General features: G+C 38.5%; 1 protein-coding gene across 8 annotated transcripts in view; it reads right to left on the reverse strand.

Moving 5' to 3' along the window:
* Positions 1 to 701: 701 nt before the first annotated feature.
* LOC122567226 (serine/threonine-protein phosphatase 2B catalytic subunit 2-like) overlaps positions 702 to 20,329 on the reverse strand; it is a 232,276-nt gene continuing 212,648 nt past the window's right edge. For 3 of the 8 annotated variants that reach the window (XM_043725579.1, XM_043725580.1, XM_043725581.1), the window contains 4 exons: positions 12,312 to 12,396; positions 11,187 to 11,284; positions 10,350 to 10,565; positions 702 to 5,879 (listed from right to left, as the gene is read on the reverse strand). In XM_043725579.1, coding sequence (XP_043581514.1) covers positions 10,372 to 10,565; positions 11,187 to 11,284; positions 12,312 to 12,396 — 377 coding nt within the window. In that variant the 3' untranslated portion in view covers positions 702 to 5,879; positions 10,350 to 10,371. Of the gene's footprint in view, positions 5,942 to 7,549; positions 10,112 to 10,349; positions 10,566 to 11,186; positions 11,285 to 12,311; positions 12,397 to 14,984; positions 15,069 to 20,329 lie in introns of those variants that run through there. The other 5 variants (XM_043725583.1, XM_043725582.1, XM_043725577.1 and 2 more) reach the window with 4 other exon arrangements.

Here is a 20,329-nt window from a genome sequence, read left to right on the forward strand (position 1 = left end):
CCATCTCTTCTTTTCTTTCATCGTTTCGCATTGTTTGTTTTTGATTACCGCTTTATTATCACTCGATATAAGAAAAAAAAAAAAAAAACGCTTCGTTAAACAAGGGCCCCGATAATAAATTCATCGTTCTAGCATATTTTTCCTTTCTTCAATTTTCATTCTTTTCTCTTTCACCATTTTCCTTTGTTTGAGCGCAATTAGGTAACGCTAACGATTAAGTACTACACTGTACGTATGCGGAACGACGGTAATTAATGGTAAAACTCGATTAGCAATTGTGCTCGACGCTGTACACGTCTTAATTACAGGGTATTGCCATAGGTGTCTTATTTAATTGTACGCGTTCTTCTTTATCCTCTGATTTTACACATGTCCAAAAGGATCATCATCCGTATCCCCTTTTTTCCTTCCTTTTTTTTCGTGTATAACTACCGTTTCGCGAACTTTCAGTACGATATTTCTCGATGATGAAAATGAAAAATCGGTAGAGGTTGAGTTTATCAACGGGAATAGAAAATTCGATGATGCGTACAGAAATATTCGACGTCGTGAGTAAACTAGTAGATTACATTTGAATGAACCGTACACCGGAAGCTGAGGAACATCGCGCGAAACAATGTAGACTCGTCACATGACGAAAAATGGCGGATCTAGCGCGAAGAGACGAACAATCAAAACTTGCGATACGGTAAAACACACACTGAACAAATTTATATTTTTTTTTTTATTATTATACACGAATATAAGAATTCTGTTTGTTTGTATAATGGAAAAAGACAGAATGGAAAAGAAAAGGATAAACAACAGGGAAACGCGATTATCGTGCGAGCAGAAAGCGACGGATAAAGTCGAGCTTTTAGTATAGCAGAGGACAAGTGGATTCTCGATTACATGGTCCTGAATCACCATTATCGTGTCACCCTCGTCGTAACGCAGCTGTAACGACCATCACAATATCGAACAGCAGTAATAGATAATATACACGTTTTGTTGTATATTAACTTTACCAACGGCTCTGATTTCTTTTTTTATTTCTTTTTCTTCACTCCGTATAACACTCATTCACACTTCTTATGTACTTTGTAATATATATATATTTTTTTTATTCTTTTGCGTTTCGATAGTGAGACGATGTGAGAATATTAAATATAGCATCGATAACGTCGTTAACGATATAACGGTAATAATTAATAGGAATAATGATATACAATATAATAGTCATGATAATAATAATAAGAATAATCATATAATGACAATAATCAAATAAGTAAGAATAACCGTATCTCACAATGATCGTAATAATAATCATAATAATAGTTAATTAACGCTATATCATATGTATAATATTTATATATATATATATATATTTATATTTATGTATATGTATTATTTATATAGCTGTATATTATATATAATTGTATTTCATTATTATTTAACACATTTCTTTTGTACAAGTAAATCAATTAAGAATAAGTACAACTTGGTAGCAAAGAGAGATAGAATTATATTATTCACTGTATATCTTTATCCATAGTGAGAAGAGATATATATATATTTATACGTACATGCGTTTATATATACATACACAATATATTTTTTTGTATATATATATATACACACACATATATTTTATTTAATTCATTTTCATTATAATAATATTCTTTCATTATCTTTATTATGTTTCAGACCGTAATTGTTGCACGCTGTCATCATTTAGCTGCCGGAAGTGACCTTCTTTCCTACCATGTCTTTTCCCCAATTTTTCTTCCACCTAAATATTTCGCTACGAACCCTTGCACACCTAACGTGACTTTCCATTAGCTCTCCCTTCACAGTGGCATGCTTTTCGTCGCGATACCCGCTCGTCCTCTCTTCCGCTTTTCATCGATCTCTAGAGAGAGGAGGTAGAAAAAACAGCGAAAACGACGAGAAAGGCCCGCGACTCGATCGCGAAACCGCTTTATTACTAGAAATATTACACGACGAGGAGCGTGGCGCACCCCCGTGGCTGCAATCGTTTACGAAGCTGGCCACGGCCGGGGGAGATGACGTCGCGGGGACGCGACGATAAGCGCGGGAACGCTTCAACGAATGAAGGAGGAGCCAGCCAGCCATGCACTCGGGAGTCACAAATAACGGGAAAACGTGGAGAACTCAGTATACAACTCACAGTATACAAAATAGCACAGGAAGGAGAAGCAATTAACTTAGAAAAAAGAAAAGGAGGGAATAAACGAAACGTCGTGAAACTGTCGTTTTTCCATCGACCGACACAGATGGCGCCATCGCGATTGAGATTCTTAAAAACATTCGACCTTGAAGCGAAAGATCGATACGCGCAATGTACAATTGTAAAACGAAGGTCAAATCATAAAACGATCGATCAATTAAAATTAGCTACGTATCTACGCTCTGTCTCACGAACTATAGTTACGTACAGTGGGGTCAGGTGATCTTCGAGCGAAGAGACCGCAAGAATCGTAAAGGAATTATAGTTTGGCACTGATACCCGTCAGCTTGAACTCAACACGCTCGCGTTTAGCTAGGAAGAGCTAACCACTGGGAAGTCACGTGTACCGAGGTTCGATCTCTCCGCGGGTAGACTTTGTGGCACGCGAGTATCCACCTTGGAACGCTTTGATTCCACCATTTCTCAAACGTCTCTCGCGTCCAGCAGACCCTTAAGAAAAAGAAATAGAGAAAGAAAAATAAAAGCTACGACGTAACTACGAGACAATTCGCTGATATTCGCCCACCATTCTGTCCACCCTACGATCCCCTTCGTGATACATCCTTCCAAAGATATTAAAGGCTTCACTTCCAGCACCAGTTTCGAACAGCGTGTGGCTGTGGCCCAGACTTACGTCGGATAGTAGCAAGAACACACATTAAAATCATAGAGGATCAACGTTATTAGACGTGTCATGCGTTTGTCTGTTCGCTTGGCCTTTCCCTTTGCTTTCCCTTCAACCATTTTCACGCGATTCAGAGGACTTCGAACATTCTGTCCGTTATTGCATTCCCGTTTTCCCTCGCTTTATCATCCCTCATGCCGCCCCTCTTGACCACGATAACTCGTAAACAATGTAAATACCTACGCACGGATCGATCAAGCATTCTCCCCCATTTCCGCCTGTTTCGTCTCTTCTCGAGAACGTCCCCGGCAATTTCCTTTCGCGTTAAAATGCCTCTTCGGAAATTGGTTGAGGTGTACGCATTGCACGTCCAAAACGAGCACACATGTCATGGCTTATCGATATAATTGTATAATATGTGCTATTAGATCCTTCATGCGCGGTCGAGGCTCACGAAGCCTCGAGAGATTCCTCTGCCTCGTCGAGCGTGCCATTTTACCCATTTCTTTTCTTTCTCTCTGTTCTAGGTCATCATCCTCGGAGAACAAATACGATGCACGGATCCGTCTCGTGGACGTCGTTCAAGCGAAATCGCTGTCCGCGGTTAGCACGGTCGCATGGAAATCGGCGAATCGAGCTCTCGTCGAACGAGAATTTAAAATACCCATCCGGGTAGATTGGTCAGGGGAACAAAGTTAAAACACTTGGAAGATGTTCTCACAAGTGATCAGAGATTAAAATCCACTTGGTTTGAGTGTGCGTGCCACCTTCTTTTTTTTCTTTTTGGCGGCAACGAGAAACACACGTTCTAGTTTAAAGAGAATCCTCGATGTTTAGAACATCGATGACGATTCTCTGGGGATGGGTGAATGGTTTTTGCGAATTTGTGGGATTAAAGGAAGGATTTCTAGGTCGTATTCCTTGAAAACCTTGGTCCATGATCGGTACCAGCTAATTCTTACCTTGAATTCAATCATTTCGCTTTATCTTGCTTCTTCTATCTTTCAATTATTTTTCATTCGTCACTTCTCATTAGTTCAAATGGATTATTTAAGTTTAATTATATCGTTCCTAACTAGAATCGATTCGAATCCTAGAGAGAATATTACGTTGGAAATTATGAAATATTTGATTAATCGGAATTAGCTGGTCGAGGATCAGAAGCTGTCGTCAGTTTTGCTGGAATACAGGATGAGGTTAAACGTATTCTAAAGAAACGTACGGACTTAGTCGATGTTCGATAAACCGGTTAAATTCGTTCGAACGCAACGTGTGCTACCGCGGAGGAAACAGTTTCGCTTGCAGGTGGGCGGAAAACGATTCGCTCGACGTGCGATGTTCCCTTCCATAGGTGTTGCGAGAACTATTATTATGATCATCATTAACATCGTGTATCGTATTCGATAGTATCGATGATCATCGTAATAATTAGTAATAATAACGATAGTAATAATAATTCATAATAATAATTCATAGTAATAATCATAATTTTAATTAATTAATTAATAATATATATAATATATATGCGTATATTAAATAAATTCTCCGATATAACTTACGCCTTAATCCTAAAGCTTAGCTCGACTTACGATTTAAGTATCCCCGCCCCCAATTTTTTTACGCGCGCGGAGGGATGCCCGTGCATCCACCAGGGCGAACTTCTTAAGAATCTAATGAATCCTAAAACCGGAAGCTCCGCCGTACCGACAGGCCAGCTGCCTTAAAATTTTTCTTCTTTTATTTTACTTTCCCCCTTTTGCTTCTTTGCCGGAGGAGCGGAACACCACGATCTAGCAGTCTCCGCCAAAGAGAACGGAAAGCAAAGCGAAGAAACGGAAGCAACGTATATACGCGATAAAAATGATTTAAAAGAGAAAATCATTTTTTCTTATATTCTTCCCTTATTACCCTCTCCCTTCTTTTTATTCTCATTCCTTTCAAATCATTTTCATCGGCATGTATAAATTATTTCCGTTTCTTCGCTTTGATCACCGTTCTCTTTGCCGGAGACCACACACGAGCGTGGTTTCCATCCTTCGTCTCTTGCCTCGATCGTTACTCGCCTCGCATACAGGAAGTCGAACGACAATCTTCCTTTATCATGTTCGATTCCGAGAAGATCAACTTTCCAACCAACTACCACGCCAACTTCTCCGTACGCCTTCCATCCAGCGTCTCCGATAAAAAAAGATCGGCCAACCTATAGCGCGATGCTCTTTCTCCTTTGCCCCTGCTCCGTGTCTACGCGCGTCCCTTCTTTGCCCGACTTCCAAACGAACGCATACGATTCTCGTTACCCTTCGTTATCCTACCCTTGCGTCATTTATCTTACAATCATCGGTACTCTATATATAACTCGATGCTCCCTACCAATCTCGTCATCCAATCTCGTTTCCAATCTCGTTTAACCTCTGTTCTTCGCGATCGAGCACGCGCGTACACACGGAGATCCATTCGCGACTTCTGCCTTCCTGAGAACGAACCTTCGTACGCGTCCTGCTCGCTCTGACGCTACAAGACGACTTTTAAGTGGTGATCCAACGCGACCATGGCTCGTAGAGCGGCAGAAGGAGGTCGTACGAGTCGTCGTCCTCAGGGAGGAAGAGGACAAAAGAGACGAGTGCACGGCGGGCGCGCAACTCTTCTCGCGAGGCGAATATTCCGGCACGTTTCGGCCGCGAACAACAGAACGGAGCCAAACGACTCGTCGTCGAGTATCTCAAACGTCGTGCGGAACATCTGTCGCAGCAACGGCTGCCAAGACGCGAGCAACATACGCGACGACGACGACGACGACGCTCGTTGTTTCCCTGATGGGTTGCTTCCTCTTCTCCAACTGCATCTCTGACACTCGCATCTCGTGATTGGCCGTGGTGCGACTCTCGTTCCTCGTTGCGATGACATCTTCTTGATTCGACGAACGGCACGCTGGCGATAACAACCGGGGGTGAGAGACGAGCGATGGTTTGGATTTTTCGACGGTGGCGACGACAGCACTGGGACCTTAACACCCATCCTTGCCACCTGAAAAACGTGCAACGCTGGCCTCGTCTTCGTTCCATCATGCTTTGCCGGCCGTGTTCTTCCTGAACATCGTTTACGCATATTGGTGAATATTTTGCATGTTAGATTTGAGTTCGCGTTTGGCGTTTATCGTTGACGTATCGTAGACGTAAGACCCGATGCAGACGAGCGGTACGCGTTAAATCGTCGTAGCGGCAGCGGGTTGGAAGAACGAGGAAACACATGTACGCGTATGTTTCTTTTCTGAGACAGAAGAACTTTGTTTCTCTGCTCTTCCAACGGCACCGCGATTGTGTCGTACAATATACGTTGTTTTCAATCGGGAAAATAATGAAAAACGTATGACGCGGCGCCAAAATGTCTCTCGTCTGCACCCGGCCTTAGAGCGAAGGGTGAGGATAGAAGTCGAAGATTTGGGAAATTAAAAAATTTTGGCTGGTTTTAACCTGCTGTCTTTTTTTTCTATCTGACTCTTCTTTTGTTTAATTTGATATTGAATTTCTTTGCGATTGGGAGGAAGATCGTAAATTTGGTGGATTGTTGTTTCTATGTTTCCTAAAATAATATTTTTAGAGCGAATAAGAATGCGGTAAATTTAAATTTTATGTATGCTTGACGTGTATGGGTGACATGTTTACGTATCTAGTGTATGTGTCATCGTAAGCGATGATGTTTTTAATATAGAGAGTAAGATGAAACAAACGTTGAATGATAATAGATATCTTCTCTAACAGGGGAGCGTGGACGCTATTCCTATTTCTTTTTATAATATGAATATCTTTAGGACGAATCATAAAAGACGATAAGTACATGAGATGGTACGAAAATACGTGACCAATAAGTCCAGAATGAGAAATCAGATGGAATAAGTACGATAGTAAAAAAAGACAAAATTAATATTAATCGATAGATTTTTGTTGTATATTTCGATGAAGAATGTATATTTTTTAAAGACCAGAATCTTCGACTTTCAGATAAGGTACGAATCCGTGAATTAATTTGAAGCAAAGTTTATGGAATCGTGAGAATTGCAAAGGGTTCGTTTGATGCCCGGTTTCCCCAAAGGATTCAAATTTCTAGAAACTAGCGTTTCCAAGTGATTGCTGCAAGGATCTTGCGAACGTTTATCCGATGGAGAAGCATCGCTGATGTTTAAGATCTACTTTGGGGAACACGGAGAAATAAACGTGCGCGTAGTTTGTGCGAGTCTATCGATCTCCCTTCTACGACTCTGCAGCCTTGACGTTTAGCATGCGGTGAATTTCGCTCAAGGGAACCACCTATTTCAGACAAATCCTTCGATTTACTGCTGTTAACACTTGGACAGTAAGTTAATTAAAAATGATAAAAAAACATGATCGAAAATGAAAGTTTCTATCTCGTGTATACTTATTATATTTTTCTAATAATTTTTCTATTTCAATTTTACCTAAGCCATCGTACGTAGAAAAAGAAAAATAATCAAAATTTAGGTTGCGTTCGTAAATTTTACCTTTCTCTTTTTTCGTATTCTTGTATTATAATTTTTATAATTTTAAATCATTATGGCTAAAAAAGAAAAATAATAAAACAGCATATTTCCTCTTTAAATATTCTTTTATTTCTTCCTTTTATACTCTTTTCAAATTTTTAATCGCCAAAAGATTGACAAAGGGAAATCAATGAATAAGTTATGTAATGTTTCGTTTTTATTAGTGAAAAATATATTTGATTAGTATCGTGTCTTTTTTCAAGGGACTCGTCATTCTTAATCCTTTCGTTGCGACGATAATCTTGTTAGCAGCTCTGTGGCTGTTAATGGCCGTCAAATGCTACTGATTGTTTTCAGTGGTTCAAAGGGCTGACAATAAACGGCCGCAACTACTTGTCTCTAATTTCGTTTAGCAGCGGACAGTTACCGTGAAGACAATATCGCTCAAACTTTGATAAATGTTAGCAAGTTTGGCGGAGTTTGTAATTCGAGGAGTGAGAGCTGCAGCCTCGTCTGCTCCTGATATACTAATTTGTATTTCTAACGAGGAACAACCCGCTCCTACACAGTTCCCATTAATTACAACGTCAACGGTATTTTTATTACCAATTGTAATTTAATTCTCGAAACTCGGCTAATTAAACATTATTAACTCAGCATAAACGTAAGAAAAAATTTGAAAGATATTATTCCATTCGCTGCTAAAGGAATATTACGGTGGATCGCAACTATTTATTCTACAATATAAGAACAAATAATAATTATATCAAGAGAGTATTTATCAAAATTCTGAATATCGAGTCTTCCAGATATTTGTAAAAATGTTACTCGAATTTCCTACGAAATTTATAGAAACGCTAAATTCCGAATCCTTTGGCAAATTGATAAAAATTCTGAATTTTCGTTTCTTATGAAATTTATTGACAAATTTAAATCCTTCAAACATTTCTCTAAAATATTAAAAATTCTATTCTCGCGGCATCGAAAGGATTAAAAAATTATCGTCGAGGGATGAATATCGAAACATCAACAGCGTGTCAACGAGGGACGATGTTCATCAGGAAGAACGATTCGGCCAACAAAGTGTTCTCCACGGGTCGATACTCGTGCAACACGCAACAGGAAGCTGTGAATCCACGTGTCGCCAATGGTATTACCTTTTCTAGGTTAGTTGTGACCCCGTGACCCACGTGACAAAGTTAATCAACCACGCGACAAATGGTGAAAACAGACAAGTCAGATATATACATATATATATATATATATATATGTTACATATGCTGAAGGTGCGTATCGTGCGTGATGAGTTAATCGGTGTACAATTATCGAGCTGTTTTCGTTACAGTTTTCGATACACATTCACTCGTGGAACTTCTTACGTTCATTCTTCGATATCATCAACTCTTTCCAACAAAACAAACTTTCAAACGCCTGAGCAAGATACTACTGAAGTTCTTTTATTGATCATAATAATGATCGTAATATACATTTTTAGTCGCTCCTTTCGTTCCTTTATATCCTTCGAATGCTCGATCCGATCGATCGGCGAACGAGTTATCGTTTTAGACACATCCAACGACAATCGCTTGCCGATTTTCCTCGTGGATCCTGTGAATTTTGCTACAGTACGATTCAAGATAGTTACAGCGAAGTCGTAAATTGCGTGTATATTATAAAGCTGTTATACAGAATCCGACCGAATAATACGTAAAAGCGGGCACGACACGATTCCTTATGGAAAAATAAGAAAATAATACAGAATAGAACTTTCTCATTTTTGGCTTAGTTTTCGAGAAAATCGAGTTTTAAAATTTACCAGATAATGAACATAGGTAATTACCGACCGAGTAAGCAATGAGTACACAATCAATAGAAGGTCATCGTAAAAGCAAAAGTAAGTAAAAGTGCAAAATAATATTTTTCCCTTTAAGGCTTTATTTTCAGGAAAATAGAGTTCGAACATGTTTGATTTTTATTCTGCGTTTTCCACTTATTTTTACATGTAGAACGATCTCCTGTCGGTTATTTAGTTATGCCCAGTGAGGAATTAGCCATGTTCAACATATACATGATAAATTTTCAAACTCGATTTTCTCGTAAACCAAGCCGACAACGAAAAAGTTCTATACTATATATTTATCTTATTCTTCTACAAGGAATCACGTCCTGAACACTTTTACATGTTGTTCGTCCGCACTCTGTATATAATAACTATATTATAAATATTACCGCGTTAGTAAATCTTATAAATCTGATAAATTCTACAAATTTTACAAAATCTCAGTGTATTTAAACATAGATTCTATAAAATCTTATAATGTAACATTATGGTGAAATATGCGTAGAATGAAAAGATAGCATATGTGATAGGAGAGTCGGAATTGGGGATTAATAATCTGAATATTATCGAGAATACTAGCTGCGAATGAGACAGTCATTCTACTTTCTTATAATTCAGTACAGATAGACAATGGACTTTTAATTTTATAAAGAAATTTTGCCAATCCTTTACATAATTGTAGATTCGCATCCAAAACATATTTAGCTTTTTCCATTTTCTCTAGATATATATATATATCCCAACATTGACTACAGTGTTCAGATTTGCTGTTTTCTGTGTTATCTACAAATAATAAACGATTCCTCAACATCTACTTTATTCTCTTTACAATATATTAAGTTTACACGCGTTAATAACTTTCTCTATATTATCATTCTTATGGCACACAGCTTTCTTCAACGAACTTCGATAGACCCGGACCTGCGAATATCCAATAGTACGTATTTAATTCTTAACTAGCTGTGAAGCCTTTACAACCTTGCTATATCGTGATTCGTACCTATATATATATATATATGTATATACATATATATATATATATATCAACAGGACCAATGGATCGAGAATCCAAATTTAAAAAGAGCAAAGATAGAAATCAAATGAGAGAGAATAAAAACGCTCTCCCTGTCAGGATCATCCACGTGGGTGTGATGTGTACCTTGATTGGACGAGTGTGAGGCTCACGATTGCGGTTGCGGTGTGTTGTGGTCTCGCTTGTCTGCCGCAGGAGCCGGTGGCTTTATCACGGGCTTCTCCTCGTTTACCGGCGTGGGCGGGGCGTCCTTTCTTGGCGGCATCCTTTCGTTTATGGCGTCCAAACCTTTCGCCTCGGCGAACGAGGTGATTTTGTGGTTCGGCGAGAAACCTTGCAGAGCTGTCAACAATAATTTCACGAGTCGTCATCGACCGCTATTCGAGCGGAACGTTTCAAGAGTGGAGTATGAATAACGCAAGAAAGAAGGGAAAGTTCGATGAAGGGAAGATCGCGGTGGTATTTGTTAAAACTTCGATGAGGGGAAAATGGAGCGAAATTCTTTTGTCAGAGAAATTCTAATCTACCGGGTGATCGTTTCTTTCGATCGTTAATTATGATCGCTGATTAACGAGTCTTGTTAGTCGTTAAAAGTAACTGGTATCGAGCTATGCATTATCAAGCTTTGCTACCGGTTCAACATTTTAGAATTAGTAGTTCGCTGTTTGGCCCATGAGCCGTATCATAAATGTGACTATGTATTACGAGACTGTGTACTTTGACTATGTCCACTAAGTGCATCAAGAACCCTTGACTATCCGCACTAATTGCACGTTATAAATACGGTTAGGTACCATGTACCATGTACTACAAGATGACAACAACGTCGTAGATAATACATTACAATAAAGTAGGGGTTAATTTATTCTTCCTGAATCTATTAGAAAAATATTGTTTACCATTAGATCAGCTGCTGCAAAAGATCGTTCTATTTATATGTAGTTGATCAGAAACGAAACTCACCGTTCTTTAGGGACGTCTTTCCACCTGATAACGCACCAAGAGGTAAAGCGCCAGTCGGCGTTAAACCCTTCAGCTGCAACACACTCTCGCTCTCCTCTCTGAAAGACGAACCAGTTGACAACAATTAACACCGCATGGAAATAAAAAAGGAAAAAGGAGACAAAAAATGTGAAAGTAATGGTAATCAATTTCTCTTTTGGTTAACTGCTAATAAACTGCTAATAAACGCGTTCGAATTCGCGCTAATCGTTTAGCCAGAAGTATTAAAATTTGCGAGCGAAAGTTGAGTTCGAGCAGAACGGTAAAGCGGAATTTTCACGTCGATTTATCTTTCATTTTTGATTTCCTCGAAGTCTTCGAGCCAAAGCCGATTAACAACGATCCCGCAGCGATACGAACACAGGATTGTTCTCGTGAAATATACGCGTTTCACGCGCGATCATCGATCGACCGTGAAACTTGGATCGACTTCTCGCAACGTTAAGCAATTCTATCGGCTCAGTCGAGGCATAATCGTTCCATCAACCGACTAAGTTGCTACCAGAATATGGTTCGCGCCTGTGCAACATCATCCTCTTCGTTTTTCAACGAATCTTTCGGTTGTGTGCAATTTTTATGGCTGTTGCGTTGAGTTACAGTTGCGATCTGGAAAGTTGTAACGCTTCTCTCCGTTACGCTAGTGTTTTTGTAGGAAAATTCTGCTCCGAGTCTCTGTATTTCGGCTTCTATCAACTGTGCTTTGTCTCTGCCAGTCGTGTGCAGTGTACGACTTTGTGAACATCGAGGATTTTGTGTTTTTCATCTTTTTTCTTTTTTTTAGTCGATGCATGTATGCAAATTCGAAGCATGAAATTCCTCGCTATTGTTTTTTCTTCTTAATTCATTTTGAAAAACATTTGACCAGTTGCAGAGACTCGTGTGCAACTATTAAAGTAAGAACGCAACGCACGATGTATCTTTGATTTTTAATTTTAAACTACCTGTTTCTGCTGTAACTCCAATATATCATCGGTTAAAGATGATATTTTCTTGTTGCATTTGGGATACATTTTTATCGATAGAAATCTAATCGGAGCTGTTTGAATAGTCAACTTTAACTGTTATTAATTAAATTTGTTTGCTGACCTGAGGACGGAGAAGACGCGCGCCATCTTGCCAATGGCTCTGATCTTGTTTCTGATAACCTCCTTGCGTAGATTGGCTGCTGCACCTAGAAAAGCGACAAGATTTAGTTAGGACGATCCGTCTCTCGATAATTTAGCTGATTCATTCTGTGATCCACGAAGTCGCGAAGGCACGATGCTAACGAATAGAATCTGGCGCTAAAGTTACTAGGGTCTAGTGAGCTTCTAGCATAATTTCACTAGCGATCAACTTGCGTAATTACATACTCGCAAACAGCAGTTATTTTCGAATTAATAAACATGACGATACCTATATATTACCTATGAGTAGCTGCGTAAAGAAAAAAGAAAAAAAAAGAGTAAAAAGAAAGAAAAAAAAAAAATAGTGAAAGAAATGGACATTAGCGATTTTACGTGAAGCTAAAAATATAGATGAACGATCGTGGATTTTGATTTGCCTTCGCGAGATCTCGATCACGAATTCGCCTCGCGACTCTCGTCGCGAAGTAATTCGAAATTCGGCTTTTCACTACATTATTCATACAACAGCTTATCCGGTGATTATGTTATTGAAAAAAATTAAAGGAAAAAAAAATGGAAAAAATGTCACTCGTTATTTTTGGGTCTCACGGCAAACAACAACGGCAAACTACAGCCAAAAGAACTCGGTGCACGCGACGAGCGAGTGCATATTAGTCTCGGTGTACCATATTTTGCTCTTTCATTTTGCTCATCTGTGTTTTCAGGTCTAGATAAGAATTTATTATTTGCATAAAACTACACGTATTAACTTCTTTTCATTCGACAGATTCATTGGAAAATTTCTTTATCCCGAACTCACTCGCGTATACCGGAAATCATCGATGTATATTGAATCGTCACAATTATCTTTCCTTCACGGATTACCGAGATCTCCTATTCGTCTCTGACCAGCGAACTGAACGATAAACGAACAGAAATACTTAACGTAGATATTCATCGAACTCTATGCAAACGAAAAGCGACGAGAGAAAAAGAAGTAGAACGATACGTGAAGAAAGAAAAAAAAAACAATATATTAATCAACAGAATTGTTTCACTGTTTCGAATTTCGCGCGTCTCGCGGCCAATCGCTCTGGCGCGTGCGCAGAAGCGAGTCGTTTGTTCATGTACGTTCTCGTTCAAAGTTCGCACGAGTCTATCGAAGTTTTGTCCATTTTATTCCAGTTTTTATACCGGAATTAACAGATTGGTGACAAAGAAGTGAAAAAATATAACGAAATCCTTCGAATCGTAATCGTATATCGAAATATAATACATATATGTATAATATATACACATACATATATATTATATGCGTAAAAATAGAGAGAGAGTGCACGAGGATAATAGCACAAGCTCATTGCATATAATAAATGCACGCAGCTACGTATGGGCGCGCGCGCGTGCACGTGTTACAAAACGGAAGCCGGTGTGCGGAATACGTACGTATGTACATCGTAATAAACAGCGACTACTAACATGCAGGCCAATGGTTACATAAACCATAGGTTTTCCTCAGTTACGCGAAAAAAAGACACGGCCAATGCAAGAGAAAGAGATCAACACATGCACATGCAGGCTTTGAGCGCGGGTAAACGTACGCACCATCGGTCAACTACGGGTGCTTTTACCAGTCGCCGTTTCGTATGTTCGTCGCTACTTGCCTACTTGCTCGTTCGCATTTTCTCTTTCTTTCTTTCTTTTCTTTTTTTTTTTCTTTCGTTTTGTGTTATTTACAGCGCAGTTGTGTATATGCGTGTTCAGTCGCATCTTTATGCTCGATGTTTTTCTAGTCTTTAACCCGTATCCGTGTGGTAGAACTTTAGTCGTTGCATTCAAATGTTAGAATTTGAAAACAACGAAATTTCATCTGATTCTAAGCTTCGAGGGTTTCAAATTTGTAAAGGGGATACGATGGTTAGAGAACTGAATGGTTTGGAATTATTAAATTTATTTTAATTGAATATCTTGCTAATCGATTACGTGGTTTGGTTTTTTGATGTTGGAAGTTTGGCTTGCAGACTGAAAGTTTTTCGACTGAGAACCACTGGTTGGTTATTGAGGAGTGACCATTAAATTAAGCCAGTAGCGAAGAGGTTTCGGCGTGAAATCGCTCGTAAAATTCTAGGCGCACAGTTACGGGTTAAGAAGCAGACTACGGATAATCGACTAAATAAGGTATCGAATAGCCTAAGGGTCGGCCATCTTGAGTTCACGTCGATACAAAATGGAGGTCTCTGCCCGATATTGCGGTACAGTGTATAAGACTCAAATTGAAGAATTACATTATATCGAATAGCATCAAATAATTTCTTTATAATCTTTGATTTGACGAATATTATACTATTCTTTACATTTTCGATATTTTTTGAAAAATTACAAATAGTTCGTAAAATTTTTCTTTGCAATTTCATCGTATGTTATTTGAAGGAAACAGTTAATGTACCGATCCTGTTAATCGTCAGTAGATATTTTTTTTTTTAAGCAAAAAGGAAAAATAAAAGGAAACAGACGTTTACTCTTTTTTGTTCGTTTTTAGAAGACCGAAAGAAACAAATAATATGTATACGTATGTATATATTAGTAAGTAAGAAGTCTCTAAGATTTAGCTTGTTCGTTCTATAAGAAAACAATTTCACATGAATCGACATACGTGAAAATATCGTTCCGCTGTCGCTGTGTTTCCGCTTCACTAAGCATTCGCGAGTTAAATTCGCGGATGTCGGGGCTTGTGACGCTACAGCAAATCGGGTAATTTTGTCACTTATATAGGAAAACAAGAGATTCGTTCTTGCTGATGAGATAATTGGCGAATTAGGAGATTCTACTGACTCTATCCGTTTTTTTATTTTTGAATTATCGAATGGAAAATTCTTGTTTCATAATGTACAAATTTACAAATTATTTTCCTTTGTCTTATTCAACTTTAAGCTATTGAATAATGTATCTCTTTTTTGCTTTTCTTAATAACAATGGAATATTCTTAATTCTTTTGGTAACATCGTTTAACGATGTGAACTATGTGAATTTTGGTGGTGTGTTCGGGTCGAACATTGAACAAGGTTCAATTTCGCCGGGCCAACTGCGGATTCGTTTTAATTTCTCGTAATCCGCAATCGCGCGGCTGCGCTGCATGGAAAAGCTTTTTGCGAACGTTCTGCTGAGATGGCAGGAAGAAAACATTTCTGGAATATCCTGCGACGTCCATTTCCGCGTAAAAGCGTGGCACGAAACGTCAGCATGAATCGAGAATCTTCGTCGTCTCTTCCGTTTATTTAGAACTACGCGAACACGTGCCGATAAAAAAATACCAGAGAAAATAAAATAGAGGCGAATAAAAAGAAATGTGGAATTTATTTTACTTCGGTCACTTTACTCTGTTAGGTTAGGTTAGATAACGTTCGAGCTCGAGATGTTTTAAAAGTACGATCGATATTCTGGACTGTATGGAGTGTACACATTTGTCTTGTTGGTTTCAATGTGCAAATTGAACACTGGTTCTCTACACGTTAACTAAAACAAGCTTCGTTAAAAATGATATTGGGAAATATAATCTCTTGTCTGTGTGTTGTTTATGAACGTAGATAGAAGATAATCGTCTTACCGGAGAATTCTTCAAATTTCTTGCAATATACATATTATATTACAACGTACACCATTGACCAAATATTTCGAATCCCGTCTCTAATTATAAATGCTGATTTTATTGGTCCTTCGAAATAAATATCGCTTGCTCTCGCTATGCTTGCCTTCGAAACTAACGCTACGAATCTCAATAACGATCTTCGTCTTTGCCTCGAAAGAATTTTCCAGGTGTCTTTTTACCTTTTAATCCAAAGTTTACCAAAGATTTTTGCTTCCTAGAACAATAGAACTCTCAGCTGACTATCTATCGAAACGACATTTCGCTGAATAATTTCTACGAAACGCGTTAGTAATTTGAAAAGCTTGGTCAACAGTACGCATCTTCTCATCTTCTCCAATAAAAAAAGAAAATATCGTCGATGTTAAAAAGAACGAGAAACGTTTTTTCAACTTGCCTGATCAATAGCAACGACTGAAGCGACCTTCAACTATGTATTCTCGTATGCTTTCGCATTTGCGGTGATAAGAAAATATCGAAAGCAGGGGTGGAGGAGGATATTCAAGAAATTAGAGTAAAAGGGGATGGACTTCACAGAGAGCCTAGAAAGAACGATCTCTCCTCTATAAGGAGCTATCCTAACCATGGTGATTTTCATTTCTTTTCTTTTCTTTCTTTCTGTCTTTTTTTTCTTTTTTTTTTTTTTTTGATCATTTATACGACGTCTGACGCATTCTTCCAGGGAGAAGAGCGCACGACGAAGAGATTTCAGTGAGTCTCTGACTGAGGGGAGCAGACATTTATCGATCATCCTTTACATCCTGCGGCTTTCACTGAGAAGGACGATGCGGCACATACAACGACGTACGTCACTACTAATTTATACAACAGATCAAGCCTTTGCTCTCTAGACATTTACGTGTCAGCGCATGATTATGCACTCGTGGTCTGTCGCAATGGGCATTACCATCGAATATTCGCCAATCTTTACGTTTTCACAATTTTTTACGTTAACATTAGACGCGTAACTTAGTTTGGTGTCTTTTATTTCTAATTAGATCCATTCCCGATATTTCCTCATTTATATGAAATTAAAAAAAAAGATACCATTTACAGAGATTACTTCGTTAATAGTTAACGGTAGCAAATGACTAGTCAGGTTATTTTGACTGATTAATAAATCGATAAAATGTATTGTCTTTATTCATAAGCAGAATTAAATTGCATGGTTCTATGCGTCTATGGCGTAAACATTAAGACGCAAAGAACATAAGAATGTACGCAATGTTAAAAATCTGACAAAAAAATAAAACATTCGAAGTATTTGTTATAATATTCGAATGAAACAAATCTCTGTCCTTGCTGCACCTTTTTAAATTGCTTTGTCAAATCGTTTTGTTAGAAATAATAAAAAATTCTCCTACGACAATTGTTTTAAGATATAACAAAAAAAAAAAAAAAAAAAGAAAAGAACTCTGATATTTCTAAATAGTTTTAAGCTACATGATCAATGAACGAAATATAAATTCTGTTTAGAACGACACCAAACTAATGTTATACACATTTAATATTTCCACATTTATCAATAAATTTCATTACCAATCCCCATAAAGTCGAATATATTTCAACTTGGAAAATCATTTTTAAAACGCTCGCGTATTAACGTTTCATGATCCATCTTCCAACTTCCAGTCATGAGGGTTTACTTTCTTGAAACGGTACAGACTTTTCTGTACTCTCGGCTCGTTGACGATTCCTTTTGACGACGCCATTGCGACAGTCTACTACCGAGCTAACATTTATCACAGGGTGTTCGAGTTTGGCATCGAGTCCCAGAGACGGAGATCCATCGTCCGTGGGGAGTATCGACGGCGTTTCAAAGGATGACGCACGATATCTGCGCGATCCAATAGAAGACCCGACGAATTGCGGAAGGAACCGTTCGATCTGAAGCAGATCTGTGCTCAAAACATATTGCACGGGCCACTAGTGCTCTATATCACTGTTTTAGAAGCGTTTCTAAGAGGCATATTTCACTCTTCGAGCTGATAAAATACATCACTCTGGTCCACTGGCAAAGAGCAAATTTCGAAATCGATCTTCTCGCAACACTCGCAACAAAAACATTCCGAATATTTAAACGATTCTGGTCTTGGCAAATATTAAGAAAAAAGAAAAAAAGAAAAAGACGAAGAATAGAATAAGAAACCAAACCGAGCGATGAATTTCTATCAGGTGATCTTTCACCAATTTTACCCATCTTTAATTTAATTTTTAATTTATTTGACTTAATTTTACATTGGATTAAAGTTCGAATACATTAAGAGATTTCAGCTCGAAGGGTCGAACGTCGGTGAGAGTGATCGTTTTGAATACAGGTCCAAGCGTCTATTTTGTCATATGTTGATGGATCTCCGTGTCTTTCGATGCATAGGCGCCGCCACAATCAAATATTCTCGGCGAATCCCCTTCGCCCTGCCGGCTTATTCTTTTTCGTAAGGTTGCGACGCCTATGGAACTCGATTTCGTCGATGCCCTCTCACGCGGATTCGCTTATCAACAGTAGGAAGCTTCACGAACCCAATGGCGCGTGATTCCGTCGAGTGACTCGTGATTCAATTATCCAACCCGGAAACTCGTCGAGTCGCTCGACGGGGAACCACTGGGCGTTGGACGTGTTCCTATATCATTGCTTGGTCGTCGAGGATCTCGGCCAAGAAGACTTATCCCGTGGTTCATCCATTCCAGCGTTAATAAACGCTGTTAGAACTTTACGCAGACGAAATACCTCGTCGCCCTTATCGCGCCCTTTAATAATCACCAAACAGAATATCCAATCACCTGTCCAATGATCCGATCAACTCGAAATTTTCGAACCGATTTAACTCCAGTTTCAGATAAAATTCCACAATTTCGAAATACATCTCTTCGCCTTTAACCATTCCGTGATTTCTAGATTCTGCCAGCTTCCGCTAAAATTTCCATGTTTCACTCTCAATACTCGATTCGCATCGACTTACTAAGTGTAATTTCGAAATTTCATTGATACATAGTCGAAGTACGAATCTGGAGAATTTTGGATTTTGAACGATCCAAGGATCAAAATCACGGGATACCGTCTCCGCAAGCATGCGGATCCTCGACGATCGAGATCTATGCGCACTTTCAACAGAAAACAACTCACCGTACGCGATGGTAGGTGGGGTCGTATTCGGACCAGACCGTCGGGTTACCATGGCGGCCATGGTGACCATGTTCGTTTTACCGATGGTGAGCGTGGACGTAAGTAAAAGGACAGAAGTAACCAACAATGTGAGAGCAGCGTCAATGCGGCCGAAGAGAAGAGATAGAGAGAGGCGAAGATGTATATTTTTCATGGTTTTTTTTTTTAGTTGGTCAGTCGAACAGTCCAATGGAGGAGATTCGAATTCGAATCGTAGAGTATTTTTGTACGAAGTTTGTTTCATGGTATTTTTTTTTTTTTGGTTTCGAATAGTCGACATATATATATATATATTTAGTGGTTGGTTGGTGACGGTTGGTGGTTGGCGAAGAAGGTGGTGGTCGAATGTGGCGTAAAGAAAAGAACACATAGAACAGACAAGAGAAAGAGTGCACAGCGTAAGTTGCATTCAAGTCAAGCGTTGGTGCGTTAGAATTTCGAAAATTGTTGCTCTGTACAAGGTGTCTCTTCGTACGTAATAGATCACAAAATGATGACGGAGATTAGGGGTGAGATTGTTGTACTTCAAATATTCTATGTTGTCTCTTGATTTCTCTTTTGCTTTCTCTGTCAAAGCGATGATACTCATTTTTAGAGCACAATAATGGGATTGACCCTAGAATCTTTCTTCGAAGTACATGGAAAAACACCATATATTTATGGGGGTTTAAATGGCGCTGGTGTACACGAGAATATGCGAAAAAATGCTTTTTTTAGTTTTCGTAAAGATTCTCACGTATTAAGAAATACCTTGTATGTTGTTAATGATTTTTTTTTTATACAGGTTGGGTCAAAATTTGACAGAATTGAAAAAAGATAGAGTGACTCTATTCTATAGGTTTGTGGTTACCTCTGAATTATATGGTTTTTCAACGATGTAATAATTATTTGGTTAATTTAAAAATAATTCGGATGAATGTTTTAATGGATTCGGAGTATCATCTTTTTTGACTCATCCCGTATATAAGAGAGTAATACATAATTGCGCGTAAATAGTTCAAAGAGTAAATTTGCGGTATAAAAGGAAGAAAAAATGTTACACACACGCATATTCTCTTATCAAAGGAAAAAAAGAAAAATAATATTGAAAGAACCTACGGTTGTGGAACATTCTTTTTTCATTTTTTCCTCTATATTTTCACTTGGAATATTAACGCACAATTGAGAACCACTCTATACATTTCTTACCCTC

This window comes from Bombus pyrosoma, linkage group LG4 (genome assembly GCF_014825855.1).
Source record: "Bombus pyrosoma isolate SC7728 linkage group LG4, ASM1482585v1, whole genome shotgun sequence".
Classification (NCBI taxonomy): domain Eukaryota; kingdom Metazoa; phylum Arthropoda; class Insecta; order Hymenoptera; family Apidae; genus Bombus; species Bombus pyrosoma.